Source organism: Mustela erminea, chromosome 11, assembly GCF_009829155.1.
Source record: "Mustela erminea isolate mMusErm1 chromosome 11, mMusErm1.Pri, whole genome shotgun sequence".
NCBI classification, from domain to species: domain Eukaryota; kingdom Metazoa; phylum Chordata; class Mammalia; order Carnivora; family Mustelidae; genus Mustela; species Mustela erminea.
In genome coordinates, this window is record NC_045624.1 from 21,845,926 (window position 1) to 21,872,822 (window position 26,897).

Consider the following 26,897-nt stretch of genomic DNA (forward strand, 5'->3'; position numbering starts at 1 on the left):
CTCTGACAGAGCTCTAGAAATACCACCTCACAATGACACGATAGATCACCATCCTTCCTCTTCCACGGGGCCTGGCGTCTCAGAGTTTTCTAACAGAGATTTGCTGAAATTGGAGCAGAAGGGCTTTGCTTTCTCTGACCTCTGTGTTTCCCACATCCGCCAGAAAAGAACAATGCCATGGCAATGTCCTTGGAGCTGAGGAAGGGAGAGAGCCTCAGACACTTAGCTAAGTGGAAAGAAGACACCAGGCTGCTTCCAGATCAGGCATGAAACTGACGCTACTCGAGGTACTCATGGACTGTCTCCTTATGACGCACCCATGGATGCTTAGGTCCTGGGGGTCCCAAAGAATAAATCTTGGGTCGCACCTCGAGAAAATGATGAGCCCCATATCTGGGTCAATAGTTTCCTAAGGTTAGCCCAAGTTGTTTAAATACTCAAGAAAAGTAAATATATCTATTTTGTCATCCAAAAATTTGGAAATTTTGTCATCCAAATTTTGAGAAGCTAATAGTTAAAGGTGGGGTTGGTGGGTCCTATGGTTTGTCTAATCCCTATGAAAGGGCATAAATGTCTAAAGGATGAAAATAGGTTTTGGGGTCCATTCCGGATGTTTCATAATAAGTAAAACATTCATTCGTTAATTCCAAGTCCACCCCGGATGGCAAACTCGGGCTTAGGCCCAGGAAGGGCAGACCCACAGGAAACACACAAAACACTCCTCCATTGTGGTCATCATGGGCCAGCAGTGGCCGCTAGAGAGGGAGACCTGGGCTCCTGTTTCCTCCTTACAGCACCTCTCATCCACAAAACTGGAAACAAAGGTTCCGGGAGCCAGGAAGATAATACAGGGTGGTGAGACCAGACAGGCTAGAGGGCATGCTATCTGCCTCTTTAAAACTCGGAGTCCTTATCAGTGAAACAGGGACAGTAGTAGCAACCAGCCCATGTATATCACCAGGTGCTTGTGATAATTTAATTATCCAATATCTATAAAGGCATTTTGAAACTATAAATCATTACAAAAATGCAAGCAATGAAACCAATATCAAGTCTTTCTTATCTCTGAAGGTTTAATTTATGCTCTGTCTTAGAACTTAGGCACATGCATTCCAAACTGTTTTCCAGAATTCCACCAATTGGTTCGAAAAAGTACTCTTTTCCTGCTGCCCTAACTTGTTGAGAGTATGGTTTATGCAATTGTTAACTCACTGCCCCTGCAGCAAATCAAATCAACAAATATTTATCAGCTGTTGAGCTTGACCTTGTAGGAGATACCAAAAGAAAGAAAGAAAGGAAGGAAGGAAGAAAGAAAAAACCACACACACAAAACCATGAGATTCACTTTTTGCATTAAAGGAACAAGTTGCCCAGCTCCCCCGCAGTACCCATACATCAAGGAGGAGGAAAAAACTGTGCTCTCTGGATGCCCCCAGGACACCTGGAGCTTTACTTCAAATACAAGAAACAGCTGGTGTTCATGATTTAAGGCTCAATACAAATAGTAGAATGAATTTATTTTGCAAGCTGTCTGATTTGGCAAAAGTCCAGAACTCATCAAACAGAAAGATAAGGATGACGATGATAATACAAATGATTCTTCATAGTTGATCCTAGTATAGTAACATAAAACAAGGGCAACCTCCATAGGACATCCCAGAGCTGGAACATACCCTCAACTTCACTTGCAAGAAGTTTACAGTGGGGTCTTCCCGGGCCCCGTAAAAATCTAAGGTGACCCCATAGACTTGACATGGTTGTGCTTGAAAGCTGGACCTGTGAAGGCTTCAGGCAATAATTCTTTGTATTAACCCAGTAAAGGGGCATCAATATCTACTTAACATGGGAAAGCTCCCAGAGACAGAACCCCAATATTTCAAAACCCAAATAATATTAAAAATGACTTTGCATCCAACAAGTGCTTTTCTGTGAACTGTTGAGACTTCTGTCGTTAAGTCATATGAAAAATCTAAAGGACATTAGGGGAAACGCCAATCATTTGATTCATGAAGGAATGTCCACCACTTGGTGAGAGAAATGATTCAGGCTAACACACACTGAGAACTGCTCCTGCCAGGTAAGGTACTCCATACTTGAACACATCAGCTTCCTGAATACTCTCAAGACACTATTGTAAATACTCCCATTGTTCTCATTTTAAATATGAGGAAACTGGAGCTCCCAGAGATTCCATCAAGGAATCAAGGACATATGGCCAAGCAAAGGAGTTGGGTTGTCCTCCCACTCCTCGCCATCTACAAACCAGAAGACAGAAGTGGATGTGGTCTGTGTGTCAGCTCCCAAGTGACGGCAGTTCCATCGGTGGTTCTGGTTTCAAGCTGACAGCACAGAGATGACAGCTAGTCCCATTGATATCCATGGACTGTATCCCTCATCGTGTCAGTCATGTCACCGAGGTCTGTTTTTGGACCCCAACAAGACTGGGTGTAAGATTTGGGGATGACTCAGCAAACCCCATTATACCCCCAGTGTTGTAAAAAAAAGAAAGAGAGAGAGAGAGAGAGAACTCAAAATACCTCCATCATTAACAGATTGTCCCTTTTCCATGCTCATTGGTGTCCTTAATAGTGGAAAATTCTGTAAAGACTTATTTGATGAGGTGCAAAAGCCTTCCAAGCTTAAGTGTGTCTTAGAAATTTAAGTTGTGTCCATGAATGTTCATGGCTCAAGTTTTCTTTTTCTCGGTGGGGTCTTCACTTAGAGAACAGAAAATAGTAATTACTTGTCTTGGGGAAGAGACACACTGCTCTTGAGAGATCTTCTGCCTATAAAATGTGCATTATAACATCTAGCCTACATTTTTTCATATGGTTTGGGGAGTCCAAAAAGAATGCAAAAAAGAGAGTTAAGAAAAATTTTATACCACAGCCCAAACACCGTCTTCTCGAATTTTCCCAATCGAGAGGCCCCTCCACCATACATCTCTGTCCTTCCAGCAGCCTGTTTTTCTGTTATTTATGGCAGCTCTCATTAACCAAATTAAAAATTTTTAATTTGTTTTCTTGAGTACTTTCTGTCTCTCCAACAACAATGAAATTCCATGCAAGAAGGAATTTTGCCTTCTTGTTTGCCAGGGCCTTGCCAGCATCTAAAACTGTTGCTGGCACAACTAGACGTTCAGTAAATGCATACTGAATAAGAAAACATTTCTGTGTTCAAATCTGTACCTTTATAAACATCTTTAAAACTGGATTTCAGGTACAGACAACTAGATTAATCATAATCCTTGGCTATCGTTGACCCATGCATGGCCCTCTTTTATGATTTATTTAGCTACTGAATTAGTCCCCCCCCCACAACAATAAGGTCATAAATTCCTGGAAAAAACAGAACCTGAATCTAACCATAGGGCCCTGGTCCCTATCTCATCCCCCGCCTCTCCCCATCCAAGGGAATCATCACTCAGAATGCCAGGCTCTTCATTTCCTGTTGTCTTAAGTCCATTTTCCTAGAAGTAGAGCCTGAGAAAGGATTTTGTTTAGGTGATTTTTTTTTTTTTTTTGAGGGAGTTCTCAGGAAAGGGGGAGTTTGAGAAGCAGGACAGGATGGGGGGGGGAAGCTAAGGAAGGATGTGGAATCAGCTGGAAAAGGTATTCAGAGCTCTGGAGCCCACATTGCACCACAGTGTGACCCTACATTGAGGCAAAAGATTAGCTGTTTGTGCCCCCAAGTTAGTCAGGCCTTGGCTGACATTTGGGGAGGTGATATAGGGAAAACAAGTGCATAGCTTCCTGTGTGAGTCAGCCCCTATTTGGCTAACTGCAATTCTCCAGAGAGGGAGGGAGCCTTGAGCTGCTGCCAGCTAACGCTCCCAGCAGCTGGGAATCGGTACACTGAACAGGAAAAGGGGTCTGAGCATGTATCCTATCTTTCTTCCCTTTCCCTACAATTTTTTCAAAGTTTGTATGGCTTCCTGAAAGGGAATTATTACTTGCATTTTGTTTAGTTATTTGGAACTTTCTAGAAAGGAGATCATACTAAATTTTGTTCTGACTCTTGTATAATATTTCGGTATGTGAAAATACCATACTTTATTTACACATTCTCCCACTGGTGGACTTTCGGATTATTTTTCAGTTTTTGCTATTAGGAACAGCGTTGCTGTAAACATTCTCCTCTGTCTCCTGTTGTTTATATGCAAGAATTTCTTGGGTTTATGCCTGGAGTGGAACAGCTGGACCATAGGTGTGAACTTTAGAAGGTAATGCCAAATTATTTTCCAAAGTGGCTTTACAGATTCACATGCCCACCAGTAACAGACAAGAGATCCTCTCACCCACCTCCTCTCCAACGTTTTGATTTCTGTAAATTGAAAGAGTGTAAAACGGCATCTCATTGCAGTCTTGACTCGTGATCAGTAACCCTCTCCTCATATGTTTATCAGACACACATGTTTCCTCTTCGGTGAAATGTTTTCTCACAACTTTTGTCCATTTTCTCTTGGTTCTTTGTGCTTTTCTTACTGATCTGTGGGATTTCTTCATATGCCCTTTGTTGTGTGTATAGGAAGGTAGTGAACATCGTCTAGTTTATAACTTCTCACTTTCTTTATGTATATGTTACTAAATAGAAGCTCTTAATTTTATTATAATCACAGGTATCCTCTTCATGGCTTTTTAGGTATTGTTTAGGAACTCTTGCCCTCAAGGAATGTAAAGGACCATCTCAGTCTTGGGGGTGAGGAGGTCTACACATAGAGCCAGGTTAGAGACAAGTCCCAGAGGCAAACACTGCCATGCCTCCTGGGGTATTGTCTGGTCCAAGGCAACCCTGACTAGCCGGCACAAGTGATCAGCTGGCTGGCTAGCAGGTGTGTTCTGGTTCTAGAATTGGATATATCATGCCATTAGAGCTGGATACCATTAAAAATTCTAATCATAGACTGTAATTAACTTTCCTTGCTCTGACGCCCCGCTCACTAAACAACCTTCTGATTATAATTTGGCTTCCCATGTATCTTGCCTACAGGGAGAGAATGTACTGTGCGGACCAACGTGAGGATCCAATCCACTAACCAGTTACATGCCATGATGTAAATTAATAAATCCGTATTCTGATTTTATCACATGCCTCATCTGAGCTCTGTGGGCGTGAGTCAGCATCCCCGAGTCTAATCAACATGGACACCAAGAATATCAAGTGCCTGAACTAAAAAAGTAAGAACTAGACCCAGGACCAGAGTGCAGTCACTAAGGTAACGCAGCCCTGGAGGCCCCTCGGCCCGAGGGAGAAAAGGCCTTCCTACAAGTCACGCGATACAGAAAGGGATTAAAAATTGGCTTTTGACATTAGAAAGAGCTGCATATTCAAAACCATGGCTTGTTTCCATTCAGGTGAAGGCGAAGAATCGGAGAGGATCATGAGACTCATATTGAATATTTATTGGCTTATGAGCACATACCAGATGCTGCACGAATCCTAGGCAGGAGGATAAGATTTACAGACATGTCTGAGAAAAGGAAAAAAAGGAAGAAGGGCAGATGGTATGCGCTGAGAAGAAATGGAACAAGAGAAGGCTGACTGAGGAATCCTTACTCACCTTGACGCTCATGGTCCGGGATGTAAAGTAGAAGTTGTCTTTAAAGACCAAAAGGAAAGCCAGGAGGAGGAAACACAAGGTACACCAGAGCAGAGGCAGGAATGTGCCACAAGAATGTGCAGTGAGATTATCCAGGCCAGAGGAGTAATTTAGGACCCATAGGGTGAGGGCAAGATCTTTGAAGTGAGTTCAAAAGGCAAAGTAGAGGTGAGCCCATGAGGACAGATGGGGATAATTTAGCAATCCTGCTATTAGATCACCACTTCATTAAGGGTTCCTGGGTGAACAGTACCTAGGTACTGGATGGCACAGATCCCCTTCTGGGATCCCAGTTATACTGTGTAACTAACTAATGGAAGAAAGTGATGGGAACTGTTGTATCTAGGCATTTGGGGCCCAGTGAAGAAAAGTGATCCACTTTTGTATTCAGACCCCAAACAAACAAAAACCAAAAGAAAAAAAAAAAAAAAGGAAGATGGCCTCTACTGATAACCTTACAAGATTTATTTTTCAAAGACAAATATGTTCAAGAAGGAGTGAGATAAATTAAAGGAAGTTCTATGTCACCTTTGAGACTGATCTCAAAGACAGGCACTGTCGCCCACAGCATCTCCCTTGGGGCCCCAGCAGCGCAAGGTCACCAGCCTGGCTGGATGGGACAAGGTGGGGAACCATCTTAGTTCCTTGTTTTTTGTTCTCAAAATGAGTTAGAGACGTGCCACCCAGTACGGAATGATGCTAAGTGTGGTCTGCCCAACCACTTATGTGAGAGGAAGGCCACAGAAAGGGTTCAGTGGACCAGCAGGATGGAAGCACAGCAGGGTGGCAAGAGCGCCCCTCTGAGGTGCAACACCAGAATGCATGAACTTCCAGGATGAGGGCTGAGGAGGGGCTGACCTGTGCTCCCCACAAAGCCAGAGGGCTCTGAGTCACACGTGAAAGAACAAGCTCCCTTTAATCGTGGCTTCGGTGAGCACGCGTACGTGAGGAGAAATAACCAGAGACAGAGCAGAGTGCCTCATCTAGTAGAGATTGTCCCGCACATGCTCCATGATGGTCTTCAGCCCCAACCAGGTCTCCTCTGCAGTGGGGATGATCTGGTTGGCTGGCAGGAGGAAGCCATAGTGCCCAGTATCTCTCAACTCAAACGTGAATGCGTACTTGATGCCATGATCATACGCCCAGTCAACGCTGCTCCCGCTAGCTGGATCTGTAAGTCAGGAAAGAAAACACCTTTGAACCCCAGTTCCTTTCAGGGTTAGATGGGCAGGCCTCAAGAGTTCTGCCTGTCCATGGTTCCTTAGGGACCTAGAATTCTTGCTGAAGGTCATCAGGCCACCAACAAATGAACACCGGCCTGATCCGTATGTCTCAGTCTGTCCTATATGATGGTCATCTTCATTCATCTCCAACCAAGAAATTTTAAATATTCGAGCCCACCTTTTCGCTAACTCACTGTTTAGACTCTTTCCAGTCACTCAAAACCAGTCTTCACAGAGTGAGACAGGCAGCCTCCAAGCCAGCCCCAATGATCCTTGTCTCCTGGTTTTCACCTCCCTGGGTGGTCCCCTCCGACACTGAGTGGGGTTGCCCTGACCTGAGTAACTAACAGGAAATTGCAGGAATGATGGCGTGTGACCTTCAAGGCTGATCATAAAGACTGTGGCTTCTGCCTTGCTCTCTCTTAGATCATTTGCTCTGGGAAAAGCCAGGCATCAGGGTGTGTGGACGGTCAGAGAGTGTCCCATCACCAGGTCTGAGTGGTGAAGAATGGAGGCCTCCTGCCAGTACTCAGCAGCTGAGTGAGCCACCCGAGAAGGAGACCCTTCCAGCAGGGTCAAGGATTTAAAGGACTCTAGCCCTTGACTGCAACTTTGGGAGAGGCCCTGAGCCAGAGCCACCCAGCTAAGCCATTCTTGAATTCCTACCCCAGGGAAAGAGTGGAAGAAAATAAATGTTTATTATTTTAAGCTGCTAGGTTTTAGGATAACTTTTTACATAGCAAGAGATAACTGATAAACACAGAGAGAACGAAGCACAACCCTTGAGACTTCCCTTTGCCAAAAGGCTGGGGAAAAGAAAGAGGCCTGCTTTCCTGCTTCTTCCCAGCCAAACTCGACTAGAGCAGAAACTGGCTAAAAGTGCAAAGTGTGGATGACACTGAATAATAAAACAATGATGTCAATAGCAGCTATCATTTATTGAACATCTCCCATAAGCTGGTCATTTATATTGAAAAGTTCACATCTATGACCTCATTAATCTTTAAAAACCCAGTGAGGTGGGTATTACTGTCCTTGTTTTTCAGAGGAGGAAATCCAGGCTCAGAATGAGTAATTTATCGAAGGAAATATAGACGGAAAATGGCAGGACTGGAATTGAAACCCAAGGCTGTCTGCTAAAAAAAAGCCCATGCTTTCCTCAACCTCCTCCCAGTCCATTTAGTATTTATGGTACATGTCTGTTAAATGAAAAGATGGGTCCTTTTGTTTTCCATTATTCTTGAGGGTTATTTCTCATGGTATCACTTGTGATTTTTTTAAAAAAGATTTTATTTATTTATTTGACAGAGAGAGATACCGAGAGAGACGGAACATAAGCAAGGGGGAGAGGGAGAAGCAGATTCCCCGTGGAGCAGGGAGCCCAAGGCAGGGCTCGATCCCAGGACTCTGGGATCACAACCTGAGCTGAAGACAGACGCTTAACGACTGAGCCCCCCAGGCACCCCTCCACTTGTGACTTTTCTAGAGATGCTGTGATGCCATGCCCCATGAGGTTATAAATCAGGCTCTCCTATAGTCTCTGAAATTCTTGTGTGGTCTCATATACCTCTACCTACTTGTGCTCTCTCTCTCTCGCTCCCTTGCTGTTAAATAAATAAATAAAATCTTTAAAAAATGATAAGATAAATTTTAAAATTAAAATAAATAAAAATCACACTATTTCCCAATTGACATTTAAAGATTATTCCCTATTCGCATCTACAGATGCACCTCATTCATTTAAGCGGGGGGCACACTGTTTCACTATGTGCCTGCACCAAATGTGTTTTTATTCGGTACTGTACTGACGGACATTGAGGTACTCAGTAGGCTTCTGTGAGTATGAAAAACGTTGTCATGAACATCCTTCTTACTCAGGATCTATCCACGAGTCAAATGAGCCTAAAAACTTGTGTCCCAGCCCTTAGTAGTAAAGAGAAGGGGAGAAGGTTGCTAGAGGCAGGTAGTCTGAAAGCAGTACAGTCTGACCAAGGGAAGAAACCGGAAAATTCTAAAAAAGCAGATGCCCAAATTAAAGCAGCAAAATGGGCTTGGGGTTGCCCAGCACAGGGACTGAAAGTGCAATGTGGCACGGAAAGCCTCCGGGACATTATTACTAATGTTCAGAAGGCCACTACGTCATGAAGAAAGGAGCTTAAATCCCTTGTACATGCTCTGTTTAAAAAGGCAAGAAAGTGTGAAATTTGAGATTATTTTCAGCTAAAATGGTTCATCTAAGAAAAGGTCTGGCATTTGAAGGGACAGACGTCGACCATGCGTGTAGCACATGTAATAACCCATGGGATCAGAGTGTTATTATACAAAAATTGATTACAGTTTTGGAAAGCAAGGAGGGTAGGCAAAGCCTTTAAACAATACAGAAGATGGGCTCTTGAAAGCCTTAGGAAATATTATGTCTCCTGGACAACACTCAGGGAGCGCCTTCCACCTCTGGTTCTGGAGGAATCCGATGAGTATCTCTTGGTTTTGGCAGAGCTTAGGCTGGGAAGAATGTGTTTGATGTGGGTTGACAAGGCCACCCTTTAAACTGGTGTTTGACCCAAAAGCCAGGACTGTGGTGACCCACAAAGCTCTTTCGAGAGGGCCTCACCAAAGGACTCCCACCAAGTCTCTTCACCCCTCTGCAGTCCTAAACTCAGTTCTCACTAATGGAGCAGAGGATGGAGAAATTCTCCTGAGGTGTTTCTTCTCCGAGGAGTTCCCATTTAACAACACTAATAATAATCAACCATGAATAATTAATGGATGGTTCCCGCAATTAGCCACATGAACACCTAAATCAGGCTAATTGCTTTATGCAGCAAGGCAGTATATGAAACACACACAAGAGGGCTGAGGTCAGATACAGAGGAGGACCCAGGAGGGGGGATGGAGAAACTTCCCAGAACAGGAAGGCTGAAGGGAACAGCTAGCTGAGGTGGAGCGCTTGGATGGAGAGTTACGGTGTGGAATAGGACAGAAATATGGCAAGTGTGCAGGGAGTCTGAGGGGGGCCCCACTGTTGGAAAATTACTTACAGAGGATAGACACTAGAGGGGAAAAGACGGGCACTGGCTTCAAAGGTGTCAGAACCATGCGCCTAGTGCTCGTGCTTTTATTTCCCCTTGATAGCTAGACTCCTGGAGAAGGATAGTGTTCTTCGATTTGATCTTTAAGTTTAAAGCTCAGACTCATGGAACGAGGGAACTGGAAGGATCTCAGTAGGAACAGAGTGAAATGCACACATGAAACACTTCAGTGAGAAACCAAAACAAAGCTATTTCCTCAAAATGAGGTTGAAGCTGTAGGTAATGAGCCCAAAGACCCTCTTCAGGTTTGGAGCCTTGGTAGGGTTTGTTTGGGGTGGGTTTTTTTTGGCTTGATGCTAACCATTGCCCAGAGGAACCCCGCTCCCAGCATGCTCTGCTCCAACTCATGCTTATCTCTGATGGGAAGAGGACGAGTCTCCTCTATGCCCACTACAGCCACCTCAGTCTGCATCTCCGAAGGTGGGTTTCCTTTGAAAATGGGCTTGAGGAACTTCTGATAAATGATGTTGGGATCTTTCATGGAATAGAAGGGACACAGACTCCAGCATACTAGCAGGACTAAACTTGCCACGGGCAGGTGACACGTAGCATGCCCGTAGTGACGGTACTGATGGAGACAACCGCCTACAGCAGCAATCATTCCACAGGCCTGACACAAATTCAGTCTATCGCCAACAGCCAAAACCATCAGACTGCAACGTAGTAAGCCTAATCTGCGGCTCTCCTTCCACTTCACGTTTCCTCTCCAAGCATTCTCGAAATAACTAATAGAGCAAGTACTTACAGACAGTGGTGCAGGTAGGACCCACTTGGTATGTCGTGCCTGACAGGGAAGCCAGAGCTCTGGCCGCACGCCTTGCCACCTCGTCCTAGGAGGGGGAACCAGCAGAGTGAGAAAGAATGGATCCCACAACCTGACATCCCTCAGCTGCTCTGCATTGCAATGGTGTGGAAGGTTCTTGGCCCTTCCCTCAAGTTTCTCTTCTGGTCTCCTCCTTTTCCATCCAACTAGAGCCAAAGCCTGATACACAGAAACGTGGAGGGCTGCTCACCAACCCAACCTAGTGAACACACGACCATCTTCACCTCCCTTGAGGGATGGGAGTGTCATGTTCTTGAACGTGCGGGAAGGCCAAGTATGTTCCAGAGAAAACTTTCTAAGAGCTGGGTGTTCCCAGAGTGAAGGTGGAGACAGGGCCGTCCTATATGCATATGCCAACACCTGTTTGAGACCAGAATGTGGCCCACACTTAGCATGAGCCCTGCATCTACTGGGAGGTTTAGAGACTAGCTGTGGCCCTGAGCAGGAGGGCGCTCTGGAGTCTACCAGCACAGAGGGAGAAGCCTGCCTTCACCCTACAGATGCCGGCCCTACTCCAGTCAGTCCACCCTAAGTGTCTCTTCACATCCTAGGGCGAGCCACTACCTGTGACGCGGAGCACCCCTAGGCTGTAGCTGGCAGCCTACTTCAACTCTACCTTGACTGGAATGAGGAGTACCTCTCCCTCACTCACCACAATGCCACCCACAGTTTTGGCAAGCAATGGGTCTGTCACACATTTTGGTCAGAAAAACAACTGAGAAGGAAAGGCAGGGGTCAGGCGTGGTTCTTGAAAGTCACAGCAAACACAGAAATAAGGAGAACTGTCTTCTTGTCCCCAGGGGGTCTGATGGCACAATCCAAAGGGCAGAAGGAGAGAAGACCAGGCCCTTAATGAAATAAGTCCAGGCTCCTGGACTGTCTCTATAAGTTGTGGAAGGACCGTTGTGGCAGCACCCTGGGGTCAAGCCGGCCCAGGGCCAGGTCGGCCCTAGGGAGGGCGGCCCGTCACTTACCAGCTCATCAGCATCCTGGGCCTTCTTGACGGTGTACCCATATGGATACATCAGCAGCTGTGAGTAGCTGTGCAAGTCGATGAAGCATTTGAAATTCCCGTGTTCTTGGATGAAATCTACCACCGACTTCACCTCCACTTCCGAGTTGGCATGTGGTCCATGGTATATCTCAGAGCAAGGGTTGTCACTGGCCCCCTCTCCTGTGGGGAGTGGCCCAAGCAGAAACATGAATCCATCGGCAAGAAAACAGAAATGCAGGACACTGAACCCAGAGGAAGAGCAGGAGGGGCTGGCCATGGACAGGTCGATGGAAGGAGCCCCCCCTATACCAGAAGCCTAGTCCGCAATATGTGGACATGGGGGGGGGGGGGTGGTGACGCAGAAGAGGGAGGGCATCAGATCTGCCACAGCTGAGGAGGGAAAACTGGAAGGATTCCTTTAAATGGATAGAGTCGACCTTGTATTGCATCACTAACAGCTGTCATAAATAATTAATATCATACTCAACAATGAGTTGTAATTAATAAGTATTCCAGATAATTAATATAAATACCAATTAATAATGAAAATGACTCCATTTATTCTGGTGTCAACTCATTCTCTTGGTTCAGATCTTAATGGCCAAGTGCTGCCAAAAATAATCTATTGTGGCTAAAGCCTCCCAGTTGACTGGTATTTAGATACTGCCTTCTGTACTGGTTCACAACACAGCTCCCTGAGGTACGTGGTATGTGCGTAAAACCTCCCTGCTTGTGGGAAGAGCTGACTTAACTTCCACGTCCTCAGGGCCCCCATTTCTCTCAGCTCCTTTCCCACAGACCGATGATTCTCCCCGCCACAGGGTGTGGGGAGGGCGAATGTGCAGGTACAAGAAGTAGGTTGAAGACAGGACATCAGCCCAGCTGTGGAAGAGCGCGAGAGAGCACTACGGGCTTCTGGAGCTGCAAGGCGAGCTCTGACCCTAACTCTGGGCCACCTGCTCCTGAGACTGTCTCCGAGCCCGACTGTCTCGCTTCAGATAATAAAACTCACTCACTGGGTCAGACAAATAAATAAGGGAACACACAGGAACACTTTACCTGGCAGCCAGTGGGCATGACTGTAGGGATGGTTTTTAAACAGCTGGAACTCAGAACCTGGGTCTCCTAATCCTCGTGCCCTTTCTGTGACACCAAAGGGCTGCGTGTCACACTGACACATATAAGGGTCAACTTCTGGGATTGAAGCCTCACCACGACCCACGATCTGGTCTGGCAGGGTGACTGTGCTAACTGCTCTCTTCCCAGTTACCACCAGGAGCCCTTCCACCCACCCAGTCGCTCGCCCGGGAGAAGTGGGGATGCCCAGGGCACAGAGCGTGGATCTGAACATCTAAGACTAGAACCATTTTTAAAATATAAGTGTACTTTCAGGAGAACAAGAATTGTTGAGTCATTCCCTTTCAAAACTACCCCCCCAAAATGTTAAAAACAAAAACAAAACAAAAAAACAGAAAACAAAAACCCGAGACAGAGTGTAAGGAATTGGCCCACATCTCTCAGTGAAGCAGGAATGGAGCCAGCCTGGAAACTGGCCCCCTCACTGCCTGCTCAGCGCCCTGTGGACCAGGCTCCCTGGGGCAGCAGGGAGGGAAAGCCACCACCGCCCCCCCTCCAGCCTACCTGCAAAACTAGCATTCCAATTTCTGTTTGGATCAGCACCAATGCAAGGGCTTCCAGGATTGACGGACCGTGTCTTCCTCCATAGTCGGTTCTAGAAAGACCACCAAGGAGGGAATAAGCATTCAGAGGTGGGTCAGGGCACAGGAAAAGCAAAGGTGTTCTCTGGGGTGGGGGTCTATGATGGAGCAAGGTTCTTAGCTCTGCCTGGAGGATCACTGGGGCTCCGGTGCTCACGGACTGAGCAGTCTCCTCTCATCTCCCAGAGAAAGGAGGCTCTGCCTCCCCAAAATGCCGTGATGAGAACTTTGTAACGCAAGAACTAGCCTGATGTCACCTGAACCCTCCAAATTGATTTTTGGCTTCGGCAGAAGGAGGACAGACAGACATTGTCTGCCCGAACTACCACTGGTCTGACGGGAAGTGCACAGCAATTATTTTATTCTTGCCTGAAAAACTCAACTGAACCCAGTGGAACTTCAAGCTCTGACTACAAGTGAAGAGCAAATACAGGGCTTATAGGAACAAATGACACACAACAAAGAAGCCATCAGACAAATTCAGAACGTGAGATGTTCTACAGGACAATTTACTTGGTTTCTCCAACAAATGAATGACATTTTTAAAAGAGATGTGTGTGGGGGTGGGTAACCGCTGTAGATTTAAAAAGCCTACAGAGCGGCAACAACCAAATACAGGTGCAAAACCTTATTTGCGGACTGATTTCAATAAACTGACTCAAAAGACATTTAAAAGATAATTGGGGGAATTAGATGATGTTAAAGAAATTCCATTAATTTTTTTAAGTGACAGTGGTGTATTGTTTGGGTTTTTTCTTGTTTTGTTTTAATTACCATCAACCAGAGATGCATATTAAAGAAATTTGGGGTCCAATAACCTGATGTCAGGGATGTGCTTTTAAACAAAAGGAAAAAAAAATGTGTGGGAGGGAAAGAAATGAAAAGAAGATTGGTTAAGTGTTGATAATTGTTCAAAATCCATGAGAGGGAGTTCATTAGACGATTCTCTCCAAGAAAAAATATTCCCTGGTGACTCTCAGCTCAGGGGATGAGTGAGAAATGGAACCCGAGGAAGCTTGTAACGTGCACGTGGGTGGGAGTTCTCTCCCCGTTCCTACAACTGTTCGGGTGGCACAGCAAGGAATTCACCAGACTCTTCTCACCTTCAAGCCCAGCTCACTCGGTGTTACTCACTTGAGTTTGTGTGTACACATATCCATCAGGATTGGCCACAGGCAACAAGAAAATATCCATTTTCTCCAAGATGGTGGTGATGGCTGGGTCCTTCCCGTAATCAGATGCGATCTAAGCAGAGACCAGATTGTCAGCTTCTTGGGTGACCAGCTGGGGTGCCCAGTCGAAGCCCGTGTATCTTCCCCAGGTGCCCCCTGCAGCCTCTCTGTCCCCCTCATAGACACAGCTCTCTACAAAGCTCTTGGAGTACTTCAAACACTGGGGGAACATGGCTTCCTGATGACATCAACTGCAGAGTCTGGGGCTGCCTGGTTGGTTCCTTCCTTCCAGGGGGTGGGAACAAGAGAGGGAAGAGCCGCACATCATCATAGTTTTGGGGAACCTGGGCCCCCACGCTAACAGATAGGGAAAGTACATCCTCCACACGCAACACCCCTCCTCTAGCTAGTGCTGCGTTAAAGCAGACTCTTGTGGGGTGGGGGGAGCACATGCAGACAGCCTGAGATCCCTGAGGGTCTACAGGGCTAGGGTGGGCTGATGGCACAGTTGGTCTGAGTTTCACTGCGGAGAAGGCTCTGCTCCCTTTCTGCGGGGCTGACTATGGGCTCAGGATTTGGGGTCTATTTCTACAGCTCATTAGCTTGCTCGCTGCCATGAATGGACTTTGTCATTTAGCCACAGTGGCTTGACCAAAGGACTCTGACCTTTTGCTTCTCCAACCCAAAAAGCCCACCCTCCAACTGTTTCTGTGCTGAGTACCTTCCCACCTCATCCCCCCCGGGCCCAGCCTCCTAGGACCCTGCAGGGGCACCCTGGCCCTCCAGAATTGTCAGCTAATACCGCGCGACATGACCTTCCTTGCAGTCCAGATCGCCGTGGCCTGCGAGATCCACTCCCGGGAATGGATGCCTGCGTTCAGCCAAATGGCCGGCCGCCGCCGCCTGCCTTCTGCGGTGCTGAACTGTGGAAGGACAAAGAGGCCCGAAAATGACCCTCCTGCCCGTGTCTCCACTCACCTCTCCTCTCCCCAGCTCACCCCTATTCATTTAATCAATTTAAGATAATTCAGAGACCAACTGTTCCTGAGGGTACCATCTATTTATCAGGTTTATCCGTGACCAGGGAGCTTAATTGGTTGGTTGGCGAGGCCCGGCCGCGGCTCCAGGCCACTTGAGCCGCTCCAGGGTTGGAAGCAAATGGCAAGGGGAAACAATTGCTATTGTGAATGATAATGCCAGTGTGATTAGAGATAATATTATGTCTCTTGAAAGACCTCAAATGGTACCCCAACAGAGAGAGGCCCGAGAGTGCATGAACTGGCCTGTTCCAGCTGATGCAATAAATGAATTCGATTTTACAAGGAGGAAGACAGAGGTTCACTATAGCTCTTTGCAAATGGCATTAAATGAGTTCTGGCTCCTGCCTTTTAGTGTGGGTCTGGCCACCTTGGGTCAAAGCGTGGTGCTAATGAAGCCAGAGTCTCCTCAGGTTGGCAAATCGTCTAAATTTATGTGGATTATTTTAGAGCGACCAGCTCGGTGGCAAATCTCCTCTGGCTGGTAATTCAAGCCAGGAGCCTGGGTTCTTCGGGGCTTATATGACACTAAGGATCTGACAAATTCTTAGCACCCTCATTTGTTCCATGCTTCGTATCTCCAAATTCCTTTTTATTCATTTGGCTGGGTTATTTATGTAATTTATGTCCCTGCCATAAATTCTCTACCTCTTTTGCCAATACAGACCTGAATCTGTTAGAAATATCTAGAAGTTAGGCTTTGTGCAGCCAAGGATCATAGGCTGGGCTTAAAATTACATCAACCCTAAAATTAGTTTCCTAGATTGCTTTTCCAATAAGTACCCCTCAAAGCAGAATAGAATTTGTAGAGCAATCCCAATTTGACTTGTTTTTTGGAGGTAAGAATGAAGGCAAAAGATTGTGGCCCATCTGAGTGCTTTCTGGAATGCTAACAGACCCACCCCACCCCCATCCCCATACCCCTCACCCACTCCATGACCCTCCCCCAAACTAATCCTGTCTTTCAGTCAAAACTTGCAATGGGATGGTCTCCTTCTACATTCTAACTCCTTCCACATTAGGCAAAAACAGGGAACTCTCAATCACACCAAAATTGAGCCCCAGAAGATGTCTCCCAATGCCTCTGAAGTCAAGAAGAGCCTAAAACCCCCCTCCTTCAGAGGTCTGAGGGCTGGGTCCTGGACACAAGGGACCAGGAGCCTGAGTCCAGCTAGGCCTCTTGAAGAGCCTCGGGCCTCACCTTCAGTACATACATGGGCCGGTTTTCAAACGAATGCCCAATCTTCACCCTGGTCGCCAACTCAGGAAAATCTCCGGCAATGCTGTCCATCTCACGGTAAATCTGAAGCATGGAAAGGTGGACTCAGGAGCATTTGAAAATTTTGTTTTCAGCTCTGGGTAGGTATCTGTGAACTTCATCTTACTTACACCAATGACTTCTTCATTGATTTGATCAATGATTAGATCCAGCCCTGTGATCTCAGGGTTGACAATATTGCTGCCATGGAATACTTATTCTTGAAGAACTGCCTTAAGAGCCCTTTTCTACAACATTCTAGAGAATAACACATTTTATCTGTCCATAAAATTATAGGCCACTAAACTAGAGAGACTTGCACACAGACTCCTCTAGCGGTGTGGTCCTTCATGCCATACCAGACTGGAGAATCAGCAATTGCCCCATTTGGCCAAGGTTCTTGAAAACGGTCCTCTCCAAACCTTTTGATCACTTTCTCTACCAGTTTTTTTAATTAGCATACACTATATATATATATATATATATATATATATATATATATTTGTTTTATAAGAAATATATGTTATGTATATTACATATATACAATATATTATGTATACCACCAGAATAATGTACCAAATGTATTAAGTACATTATAAAAAAAGAAACAAAATGGTAGCATTAATAATAAGTATAAACGTATGTAGAACGTAAATAGAAGTTGTAATAGTTTCTTCCTCCAACCCCGTGAAGCATCTTGCTTATACCCTGTAGTCCGAGCCCCCCACTTTGGAGATTCCTCTAACAGCCTTAAGGGAACGAGTGAAGAGCTATAAATCACAGCAGCAAATGCTTCCATTTGGTTTCAATTTCTAAAAAAAAAATTAATTTAAATAGGGTTCATTCATCTTAGTTGCTCAAAACTACTGAGGGCAAAAGAAGGAAATAAAGAAATGTATGTTTAGACCTTAAAAGTGGAAGAGGGAGCCTTACAGGGGAGAAAAATACACGATCAATACTGACTAAAATTCCAGCTTCAGTGGTCTGCCTGAGCGGCAGTCAGTACGGCAGACTGAGCAGAAGCAAGAAACCGCTCCCCAAATATATACTCAAGCCAGAGAAACTACAATGAAAATAATTCCCAGCCAAGCTTAAAAATCAAGAAAGGAGACATTGCAGGGACAAGAAATGAAAAGGGACCTAACCAGCTGAGTGGAGGGCAGAACGTGGAGCCTTGGGACCAGATATCCACTGCAGGCACTGAGGGTTTACAGCAAGTCAGGAGTAGTGATCGAGGGCTCGGGAACCGGGGTGGGCCAAGAAGCTGGAACTTAAGAGCTGAGAACCGGCCACTCCAGCCGTGAAGAGGGCTTGGAAACTCTACCTACTAACCCTAGAGAGTGAAGCAAAAGCCGGATGCCCACCCTGAACCGTGAGAGGCCAGAGAGTCCCCCAGGAGAAGTTAAAACACCAAGCTGTATCAGGAGGGAAAGGTCCAAATTCACACTGCCAGCATGAGGAGGAAACTTAGCCGGCAAACAACAGAAACAATGCAACAGCAACAAACATACAGGAAAACGGAAACTGGAAACCCTGGCTGAGACAGACATGAGACTCCCACCAGAGACCCTAAGCAGTTACAGGATGAGAGCTCTTCAAAGCTGTTTTTAGAGAGAACTGCATGTGATCAAGCCAAGAGGGAGACCGTACACCAAGGCACAGCAGAAGGCCTCACAGGAGATGGAGAATGTGGGGGAAGCTGCAATCAGATGGCAGTGACCCCTAAAGCCGGAGAGCAAAACCAAGCCCATGAGAAAGTGCAGCTCCCATAGAGGGCAGGTGAGGGGATGGCATTTCTGGGGTCTTGGGTGACATTTGCAACCACTTAGCTCAGCTAGGGAGTGTGCCACGCTAACGAGGCTCACGTCATGTGTCTGATCCCTGTGTGAGCCCTGAGCTCTGCTTTTGTCCGTGGCCCTAGACTGAACTCCTAACTTTATCCAGCTGCTTTGCAGATGTATGTCATTGGTCACAAAAGGGATCAAGGGGCAGTGCAGTTGGAAGTGTATACAATAAACAAAGCTACTGACAATCATGGGAAAGAAGTGAAAACAGTTGGTCAACCTTGAAAATAATCCCTCATCTAGAAGAAAAACAGCTCAAAGTCTATGTCTCACGAAAAGCATGCCAGGAACCCCATCTTTGGTTATAAAGAACAATGTGTATGCAGATATGGGAAGGAGAATAACAATTTCGTTTTGAGATGTTGTTCTGAGCTAGTAGAGAGTTTCTAGACTAATGTAGACGACATTGAGGGTCTTAAGAAAACTGTAGGCTATCTGATGCAGCCCCATTCTATAGCCCCTCTTGATTCCTCAAGTTCTAATATCATATTAAGTGGTTCTGCTCCAAATTTTTTATTGGAAGTGTTGGCTTACCTTGAAAGTCAGTCATCTATATAAAGTGGTTTTTAACTAAACACAGCACCAAAACACACTAGAGTACAAATATGCATTATAAGTAATCATGATAAATGAGTGGAAATATTTGGTTAACCTTGGAAATAACCACTTGTCTACTTGCCTGGAATAAGTAACATTTTAATCTGGGTGAGTAAAATACAGGGATTATGGTGGGGTATAAGAAGGTTGAATTACAAGGATGGAAATGATTGTAATTATTTCATGGTTTTCTTTCAGGGGTTGCCTCAGGAAGGAAGGATGCATGTGGGAGAAAATGTTCAGTTGTGTTTCACTACGCTCTTAGGTGCTGGTGGGAGATAAACAACCCAAGAATTACCAAAAAACAAAAAACAAACCAAAAAAATGGAAGTGTTCACATTTTAGCCCCTTAGTAAAGGGGTACTGCGCTATGGACCAGGGCTTCCTCCAAGTAAGAAAAGGGGTTACAAAACCCAAGATGTCAATGACCTTGATCTTAACCTGCTCCGAGACACTTACAGCTTCCAGGGAATGGTAGGCCCCATAGTTGAAGTTATTACTGCTCCGCTCTTGCCCTTCATTGTGTTGCATTTCTTCATCTTCGTTATCTAAAAGGGCCTGAAATAGACACGGCAATGCTGTTAAGTGACCCACTGGAGACGGAGGTTTAAGCTGTTTCTGCCACATTTTGGCACGAGCTGGCCAAGATGGCGGCACCCTCGGCACACAAACGTCAAGGTGTAAAAGGGGGCCAGATTTCTTCCACATATCTACAAAAGCTTATTTCTTGGCATCCAAAGTACATCACCCCATTCAAAACCCCAAAAGCAGCATATGTGCTATTTGGTTATTCTGTACTATGAATTCTCTAGACATCGGCCCGCATCTGGTATCCAGTGCCTCTGAAATACACAGCTTGGGAAACCATTCAGAAACAAAGAAATTCTTATAACCACTCATACTTTGAAGGCTCCTGGCAGATGTCCGTGACATGTGAGGATGATTAATAAGCTCACAGCTGCTCACGCCATCAGGAAACTCCCGGGCCAAATCACCAATTAGTCCATAACCCACCTCGGTGAAGGAGAGAACATGAGCCAGACACTGTCCTGCTGTTCCGATACAGGTCGTGAGGCTAGTGTCTGGCTTGGGTGGTGATGTTCCCGCTGCTGAGAACTACGGGTGACATTCCCTCATTCTCAAAAGATGCTTTTCATGACGAGTCTCCAACATACCCCTCCCCACACACACTTTTCTTCCCTCTTGACTTCAAATACAACAAGGGAGAGAGGGTTTGTATTTGTGGGGCATCTTTGACAGACCAAGTACCGTTGGGCATTTCACATACACTTAATATATTTAATTTTCTCGATCAGTTGTATGAAGTTGGCATCGCTGCTACTACCATTTTACTGATGAAGAAATAGAGGCTCAAGATGTTAATAGCTTCTCCAGAGACACACAGCTGATAGCAAATCAGGATTCGGATCCAGGTCTGTCCAGTTCCCTAACCTGGGTATGCCCTTCCTACAACAACAAGTTCCCACTAAGAAGTCACTGCACTTTACTCCCATGGACCTCAGTGAGTTCATTTATAATGGAGAAGGATAAGACCAAGACTTGCACGTGTCTCAGGTCCACTCTGGGTGATTTGTCCTACACAAGAGCAGTTAGGGACCATGGCCTACCCACCTGCAGGTCTTTAATTGTCACTGAGTACTCTAAGCCCTGGGACTTCAAGAAGGATTTGACTGGCTGCAGACTGACAGATGGGACCAAGACATCCACAGGACGACTGAAGGTGGAGGGAGATTTCCAGACGTTGAGCTGAAGAGAATGGAAAATAAAACCAGGTTAAAGGACAGTTCAGGTAAAAGGCACAATGAGCTCATTCTTCTCAAACAACTGCCAAAAGCCAGGATGATCCCTGAGGAGCTGGGTTCTGACCAAGGGAAAACTCTGCCCATTTCACAGCTGTGTCTGGTCAGGCCTACCAAGAAGGCAAGACCTGGAGAAGTCCAAGAAGTAGTAAGTCAATGACAGACAGAAAGAGGGAGCCCACCATTGAGGGCGCCCAGCTCCTAGGACAGCAGTGCCATGATCTACAGCACTTCTCCCCATCAGCCCTCACAATCGTGTAAGGGCCCGTTGACAAATACAGGACGATACACAAAAACTCTCCAGGAGTAACAGTGTCAGTGGTGCAAGAGTCTTCTGTCACTGAAGTCAGAGATACTGAAGAGGACTCAGAAGAACCACGTACCTTAAGGTTGTCTGAATTCACTAGCTGACTTAGTTTGCTGATCTCATCTCCATTTCTGACGTTAATCCTAAAAACTTGGTCCCTGGAGGGGAGAAAAAAAAAAAAAAAGCAAAAGATAATGGTGAGCTTTCAGCTGGCAAATAAACCCCAAGCCTATGTCCCAGACATAACTGGGCCGAATGAGAGGAAATGGTCTAGTCTTTGGTTATAATGTATAGCCATTAAAAATAAGACTACGTGGCAAATATGAAAAAGTGCTTATAGTATAACTTGAAGGGAAATATTAAGTGAAAGAGCAGGACACAAAATTGTATGTATGCCACGATTACAAGTATGGAAAAAGCAGATGCATTGGAAGAAAAACAGACAACGGAAATATAGCAAATGCTGACAGTGCTTATGTCCGGGTCGTGGGATTATGGATGACTGACTTTTTTTCCCCTTGTATCTGTTTTCTGTAATGTGGTCATATTACTTTATAATGAAAAACATATATATTTTGCAGAAAGGAATGTTCCTGAGTTACACGCAAAGCTAACTCAAGACATAAAGAAGCACTTCTTCACTGTCAGGGGCCAGGACTGAGACTCTGGCTGAAGGTCCACGCTGGGAAGAGCTGGAAAAGAGAACAGACCTTCCATCCTTGGAGGGTTAGCTATTTGCTGGGTGGTCTCCCAATCCCGTCCAGCTCCAGAACTCTATACAAATGTGAAGTACAATACGGGCTGGGTGCTGGGGCTGACTTGGGATTCAGTCCTCCCCAGGGGGGCCCTGAGAAGGCCCAGAAGGGAGCCGGCCAGTCCCGAGCCCCCCTTTGTTGTTTGTCCCAAACTTGCTTCATCTACACCATTTAGCTTCCGCAGCAGCGGCAGGGGCCGAGGCCCCCGAAGTCCTGTGTGTGGGCGGGAGAAGGCCAAGCCTGAAAAGCTGCCTTTGTGCTCTCAGCCGGCTCAGGGAGCCAGGGGGAGCCATTAGGCCGTTGCTAGGTGACCGCCCGAATGAATCCGCACTCGACGCTGTCACATGCGTCATCCCTTTACCCGAATGAATGCGGGAAGAGCTGCTGGAGAGGGCTGTGGGCTGAAGGACCTGTTGACAGGGAAAATGGTTCTGTCACAGGGAGCTAAATGTGCAGCCTCATGTGGCCGAACCGCATCTTCTCATCAGAAAACCGGCTCGATCCAGATGGGACTCTCAGGGTCTCACTTTGTTCCGGGAGGTTCTGGAGACTCTCCAGGGGGTCTAGTTCAGCCCCAGAGAGGCCAGGTCCACCGCAGAGAGGCTTCCCCTGCAGGTGGTGGGTCTGGAGGAAATGCCAGCTTTCTCCCCAGCCCACCCAGGCCTTGGAAGTGGGCTGCCAAGCGCAAGTCCTGGGAGCTACTGAGGCCACGGAGGAGAAGCCACTGGCCGGGCAGGTCTCAGTCAGAACCCAACAGGCCTGCTAGGGGTTGAACTGCAGCCCTGCGAAGGTGGGAGTCAAACCACCATTTCCCCGACACAGGCAAGCAGCCTCCCAAAAAAAGGAACAGGTTTAAAACAGAAGGGAAATCCTTACTCCTGGCTAAGTACCAGGGCCCATCTGCCGAACTTATGCTCTGTCACAACCCACCCCCAACACTCCAGAAAAAGAGGAGTCTTTAAAATGAGTGTTCTAGAAAGCACCTGTGCACTGACATCTCTATCGACAAAATGAGGCATCTCGTAAAATACAGCATTAACTAGAACAATGACAAGGAAGGAGGGGAGGGAAAAGGAGCAAGAAAAAAAAGAGAGGAACATAAGAAAAAGGGGCTCTTCAGAACACGAAGATCACATCACACAAGCATCCAGAGCACGCATTTAACTCTTCCCAGATTGGAGACCTCACAACAGAGCTTCTATACTCCTGGGTGCAGTCCACGACAGTGGAACACGGTGGATCTAACTGGCCCCGAGCATGAAAAAATCCACAGCACACTCCATCAGGCCCTATCAGCCAAGCTACAGAGGACAAAGATGCAACCCGAGTGCAGAGAGGCCGAGTGGAAGGATGGGTTCAGAGTGGAGCCTTTCCCCAACTGTCTCTCCTCTGCCTCTCCCTCCTCCCTCCTCTCAGCTCCAGCCTCACTGAAATCCCAAATTCACCATGTCCTTTGCCCTTCCATGCCTTTGCACATGCTGTTGCCTCTGCCCGGATGTCCAGCCCTTTTCCTTATCTGCCTGGCAATCTCACGCCCAGGCTCTAGAATCAACTGTCAGCGCCTATGAGGTTCTCCTTAACCTAGACGGAGAGTCTTCAGATGGTGCTAAAAAAGCGGGGAGGATGGGGTGGATCTAACACCATTCTCGTGAGCCTAAGTCCATCCAAACCTAGAAGTAGAAAGAACGTAAGGAGGCGTCCAATGAAGGACAGCCATTTTCTAATCGTCCTTGTCTCCATCTGTATCTCTATCTCTACTTTCCCAGTCCTGAGAGTTCCGATAGCTGAACACAATCTATCTCTGTGGTTTGGAAATCCATTCAAAGATCTCAAACTCCCTGAAAATGGAAGATGGGTCTGGGAGAGGGGATATGTTGGAATTTGCAAGTTGCCGTGTTGACCCCTGTGACTCCACACAGGTGCTCTTAGTGATGTGTTCATTCCAGCCTCTCCCACACCTGCCACCGTCCAGCTGTTACTAGCAGAGTGACGGATGCCTTCCTCTCGCTCACCCTCCCACTCATCCCACATTCTGACAGTCAACAGCTCCGCTGGTGCCGAGCTTCTATGCCTCTGTCGGTCCCATGCACACAAGCCAAGGGCTTGTCCTTTGTGCCTTTCTCACCCATACCCCCAGCCACCACAAAAGTTGATTTCACGGAACTCGTAGCTGCCTGCCAGCTACTGCCAATACTCCAACTGGTTTGGCAACTACATTCCTGTTCGCTGTCTGTCCTGCACCTCTAGGCATCCTGGCCACCGTCCCATCCTCGAGATGACCAAAGGGCAGGACAGAAGATACCAGCAGAATGAGACACTGGGGGCAGTGGGGCATTAAGCCAAAGGAATAAAAGCTGGGGAGGGAGGTGGTGAGGGTAGGGGAGAAAACCCATCATCTTCATCGCCATCCGTACAGTCCCTACTCCTAGCCAACAAGTGCTCTGGCTTCCCACCACTTGAATTCTCACAGAGGCCAGCTTCCCCTTGCTAGAAAACGGTCATCGAGCTGGGTGTGAGGGCCATGTCTCTAAGCCCCTGGAAGGATCCCACCACCTTTGCTGGGTCCCCACTACAGGGTGAGAACAGATTTTTGGGGTGAGGACGACACTGTCTGCGATTAGCTCATGCACACAGCCCTTTCTGTGTAAGCTCTGCTCCTATGGTGGGCACTCCAACGCCAGGTCCTGCTGTCTCAATTGGGGCGTCCACCACATTGTAAGCAAAGTCTGTATCCTGAGAAATAAAGATTTTTCCGGCCATGTGAATAGCTGCAGCGAGAGCCTGACAACTCCATGCTTCAGCCCACCTGGCAGTGAGCATAGTTATTACACAGCGACTGCTGAGCTGCCGGTGGAAAAAGCTTCTCCGGCCACCTGCTATGTCTAAGCCCTCTGAGCTATTCGACAGTAGACACCAGGTGTGAAAAGAAGTCATCACCATAAAAATTACTCAATCTCATATTAGTAATTACCTCAATAAACAAACCCCAAGTCCCTTTAGCCGGCTAGCATATGAAAGAGTAGACTAACAGATAGAGATATCTCTGTGAGATAGACGATTCTCCCCTGCTTACCAGTTAAGTGGGCTTGGACAGGTTCCTTAACCTTTCTGAGGCTGAGTTTTCTTCATGTTTAAATTGAAGAAAATAACATCCCCGACTGGCGAAGTTGTTGCGGGACCCAAAAGATAATGCACATGAAAGATCTTTGCAAATGTCAAAGCATTAGGCCGTAATGAGTTATTCGAATTCAATCTTCCAGCAGGGAACCACAGCATCCTTTCATCCATCCTACTGCCCAAATGTCCTCTCCTCCGCAGACCACAAAGCATTCCGCACGGACCGTGTTGGGCATGTGTGTACGTATGCACGCACACACACGCACACGCACACACACACGCACGCGCACACACACACGCACGCGCACGCACGCACACACGATCCGGCTATAACCTTTCATCCCAATTCTCACCACTGTGGCCAGGCGAGAGCTAGCAAATCTCCGTGTCCCAGATGCTGACGAGAAAGCCCCAGGTCTACAAAGCCTTCCCCGCTAACAGAGAGGTGAAATCAGAAAGCCAAAGACCCAGGTTTTCCCCTAAGCACGGCAGAAATTAGAAACAATCGCTGGTAGTTCTTGGTACTTCATAATAGAGAAGTGAAAAAGTAAAAGAGGCCTGGAACTGACCTTAGAAATAAGAACTGGGAAAGAAAAGAACTGGCAGGAGATTAGGGAGCCAGGGAGGGACTGCGGAGGCCACCTGGTCCCGATTTCACAGGCATGACTGAACCTGACAAAGAAGGAACTTGCCCCGGATGACACAGGGCAGAACTGGGACACGAGCTCATGTCTTTTCCAATGGCAACTCCACTGGAGATATAACCAGCCAATCATTTTCAAATCCATTTGGTTCCCATAGCACTGAACCAACCAAATAATAATAAATCCAAAAGGAACTTACCCAAAAAACTTTTCTCGGCCACAGACGCTGAGCCCAATAAGGGCCCCAAAGAACAATATCCACTTCATGTCCCAAGGGTGTCAGTCCAAAGGCTGTCAGTCATAGAGTGGCTGAGTCAAGCTGTATTTATAAGAAGTCTGAGGCAGACTCATGTCCCTAAAAATGCTAATGTGATTCCCAAGCACCCTTGCAACTGTGATGGTACATCAGGCGGGCCCCTACCAATGCCTCTTCCATTCCTTTGGAGTGATAAAGGCCTCTTGATTTACAAGGGCAGGAACTTGATCCTCAGGCTGGAAAAGTCTGTGCCAAGGGCACCATATTGCTCATCATTTGGTATTTAAATAGTGTTTTTTCAGTAAATAGGGAAGTCCCAACAGTGCTGGAAAGAATTTATACTGATAGGAGAGGCCAAATTTTAAACCCTAAATGAGGTTACCTCTAGAGTTAAAAATAAATAAATAAATAAATAAAGTGAAGACTTAATAAGACTTGTCAGAGAATTTCACCAGAGCGGGTCATGATGATGAGGGTTTGTGACCTCTGCTAGGAATCTGACATCTAACTCTTAAGACCCCACTCAAAAAGTAGAAATACATGAGGTTGGTGGGATAGGAAGAAGTGTTAGTCTGGATAAAATATCAGTTTTCCTTCGGGTCTGAGTAAAGGTAAGGCTTAATGGTATTATTAATAATGAGACT

The 26,897-nt window shown here is 46.5% G+C and overlaps 1 protein-coding gene across 1 annotated transcript; it reads right to left on the minus strand.

Annotated features, from left to right (window-relative positions):
• Nucleotides 1–6,049: 6,049 nt before the first annotated feature.
• Nucleotides 6,050–26,301, minus strand: CPA4 (carboxypeptidase A4). Its single transcript, XM_032305600.1, has 11 exons — nt 26,197–26,301; nt 21,558–21,639; nt 20,987–21,121; nt 19,814–19,912; nt 16,857–16,958; nt 15,434–15,541; nt 14,581–14,691; nt 13,370–13,460; nt 11,709–11,908; nt 10,657–10,741; nt 6,050–6,770 (listed from the first exon to the last, which is right to left on the minus strand). Exons 1-11 carry the CDS (start codon nt 26,262–26,264, stop codon nt 6,583–6,585), a joined length of 1,269 nt encoding a protein of 422 aa, XP_032161491.1. The 5' UTR covers nt 26,265–26,301; the 3' UTR covers nt 6,050–6,582.
• Between the last annotated feature and the right edge of the window lie 596 nt (nt 26,302–26,897).

What these genes read in the sequence shown, in the direction of transcription:
- CPA4 (XM_032305600.1), bottom strand. Translation starts at nt 26,264, where the DNA reads ATGAAGTGGATATTGTTCTTTGGGGCCCTTATTGGGCTCAGCGTCTGT. An exon ending in GGCCGAGAAAAGTTTTTTGG is followed by an intron (nt 21,640 to 26,196) that starts GTAAGTTCCTTT and finishes TCTCCCCTCCAG; the next exon opens with GGACCAAGTTTTTAGGATTA. An exon ending in TTGGAATGCTAGTTTTGCAG is followed by an intron (nt 11,909 to 13,369) that starts GTAGGCTGGAGG and finishes CACTCCCCACAG; the next exon opens with GAGAGGGGGCCAGTGACAAC.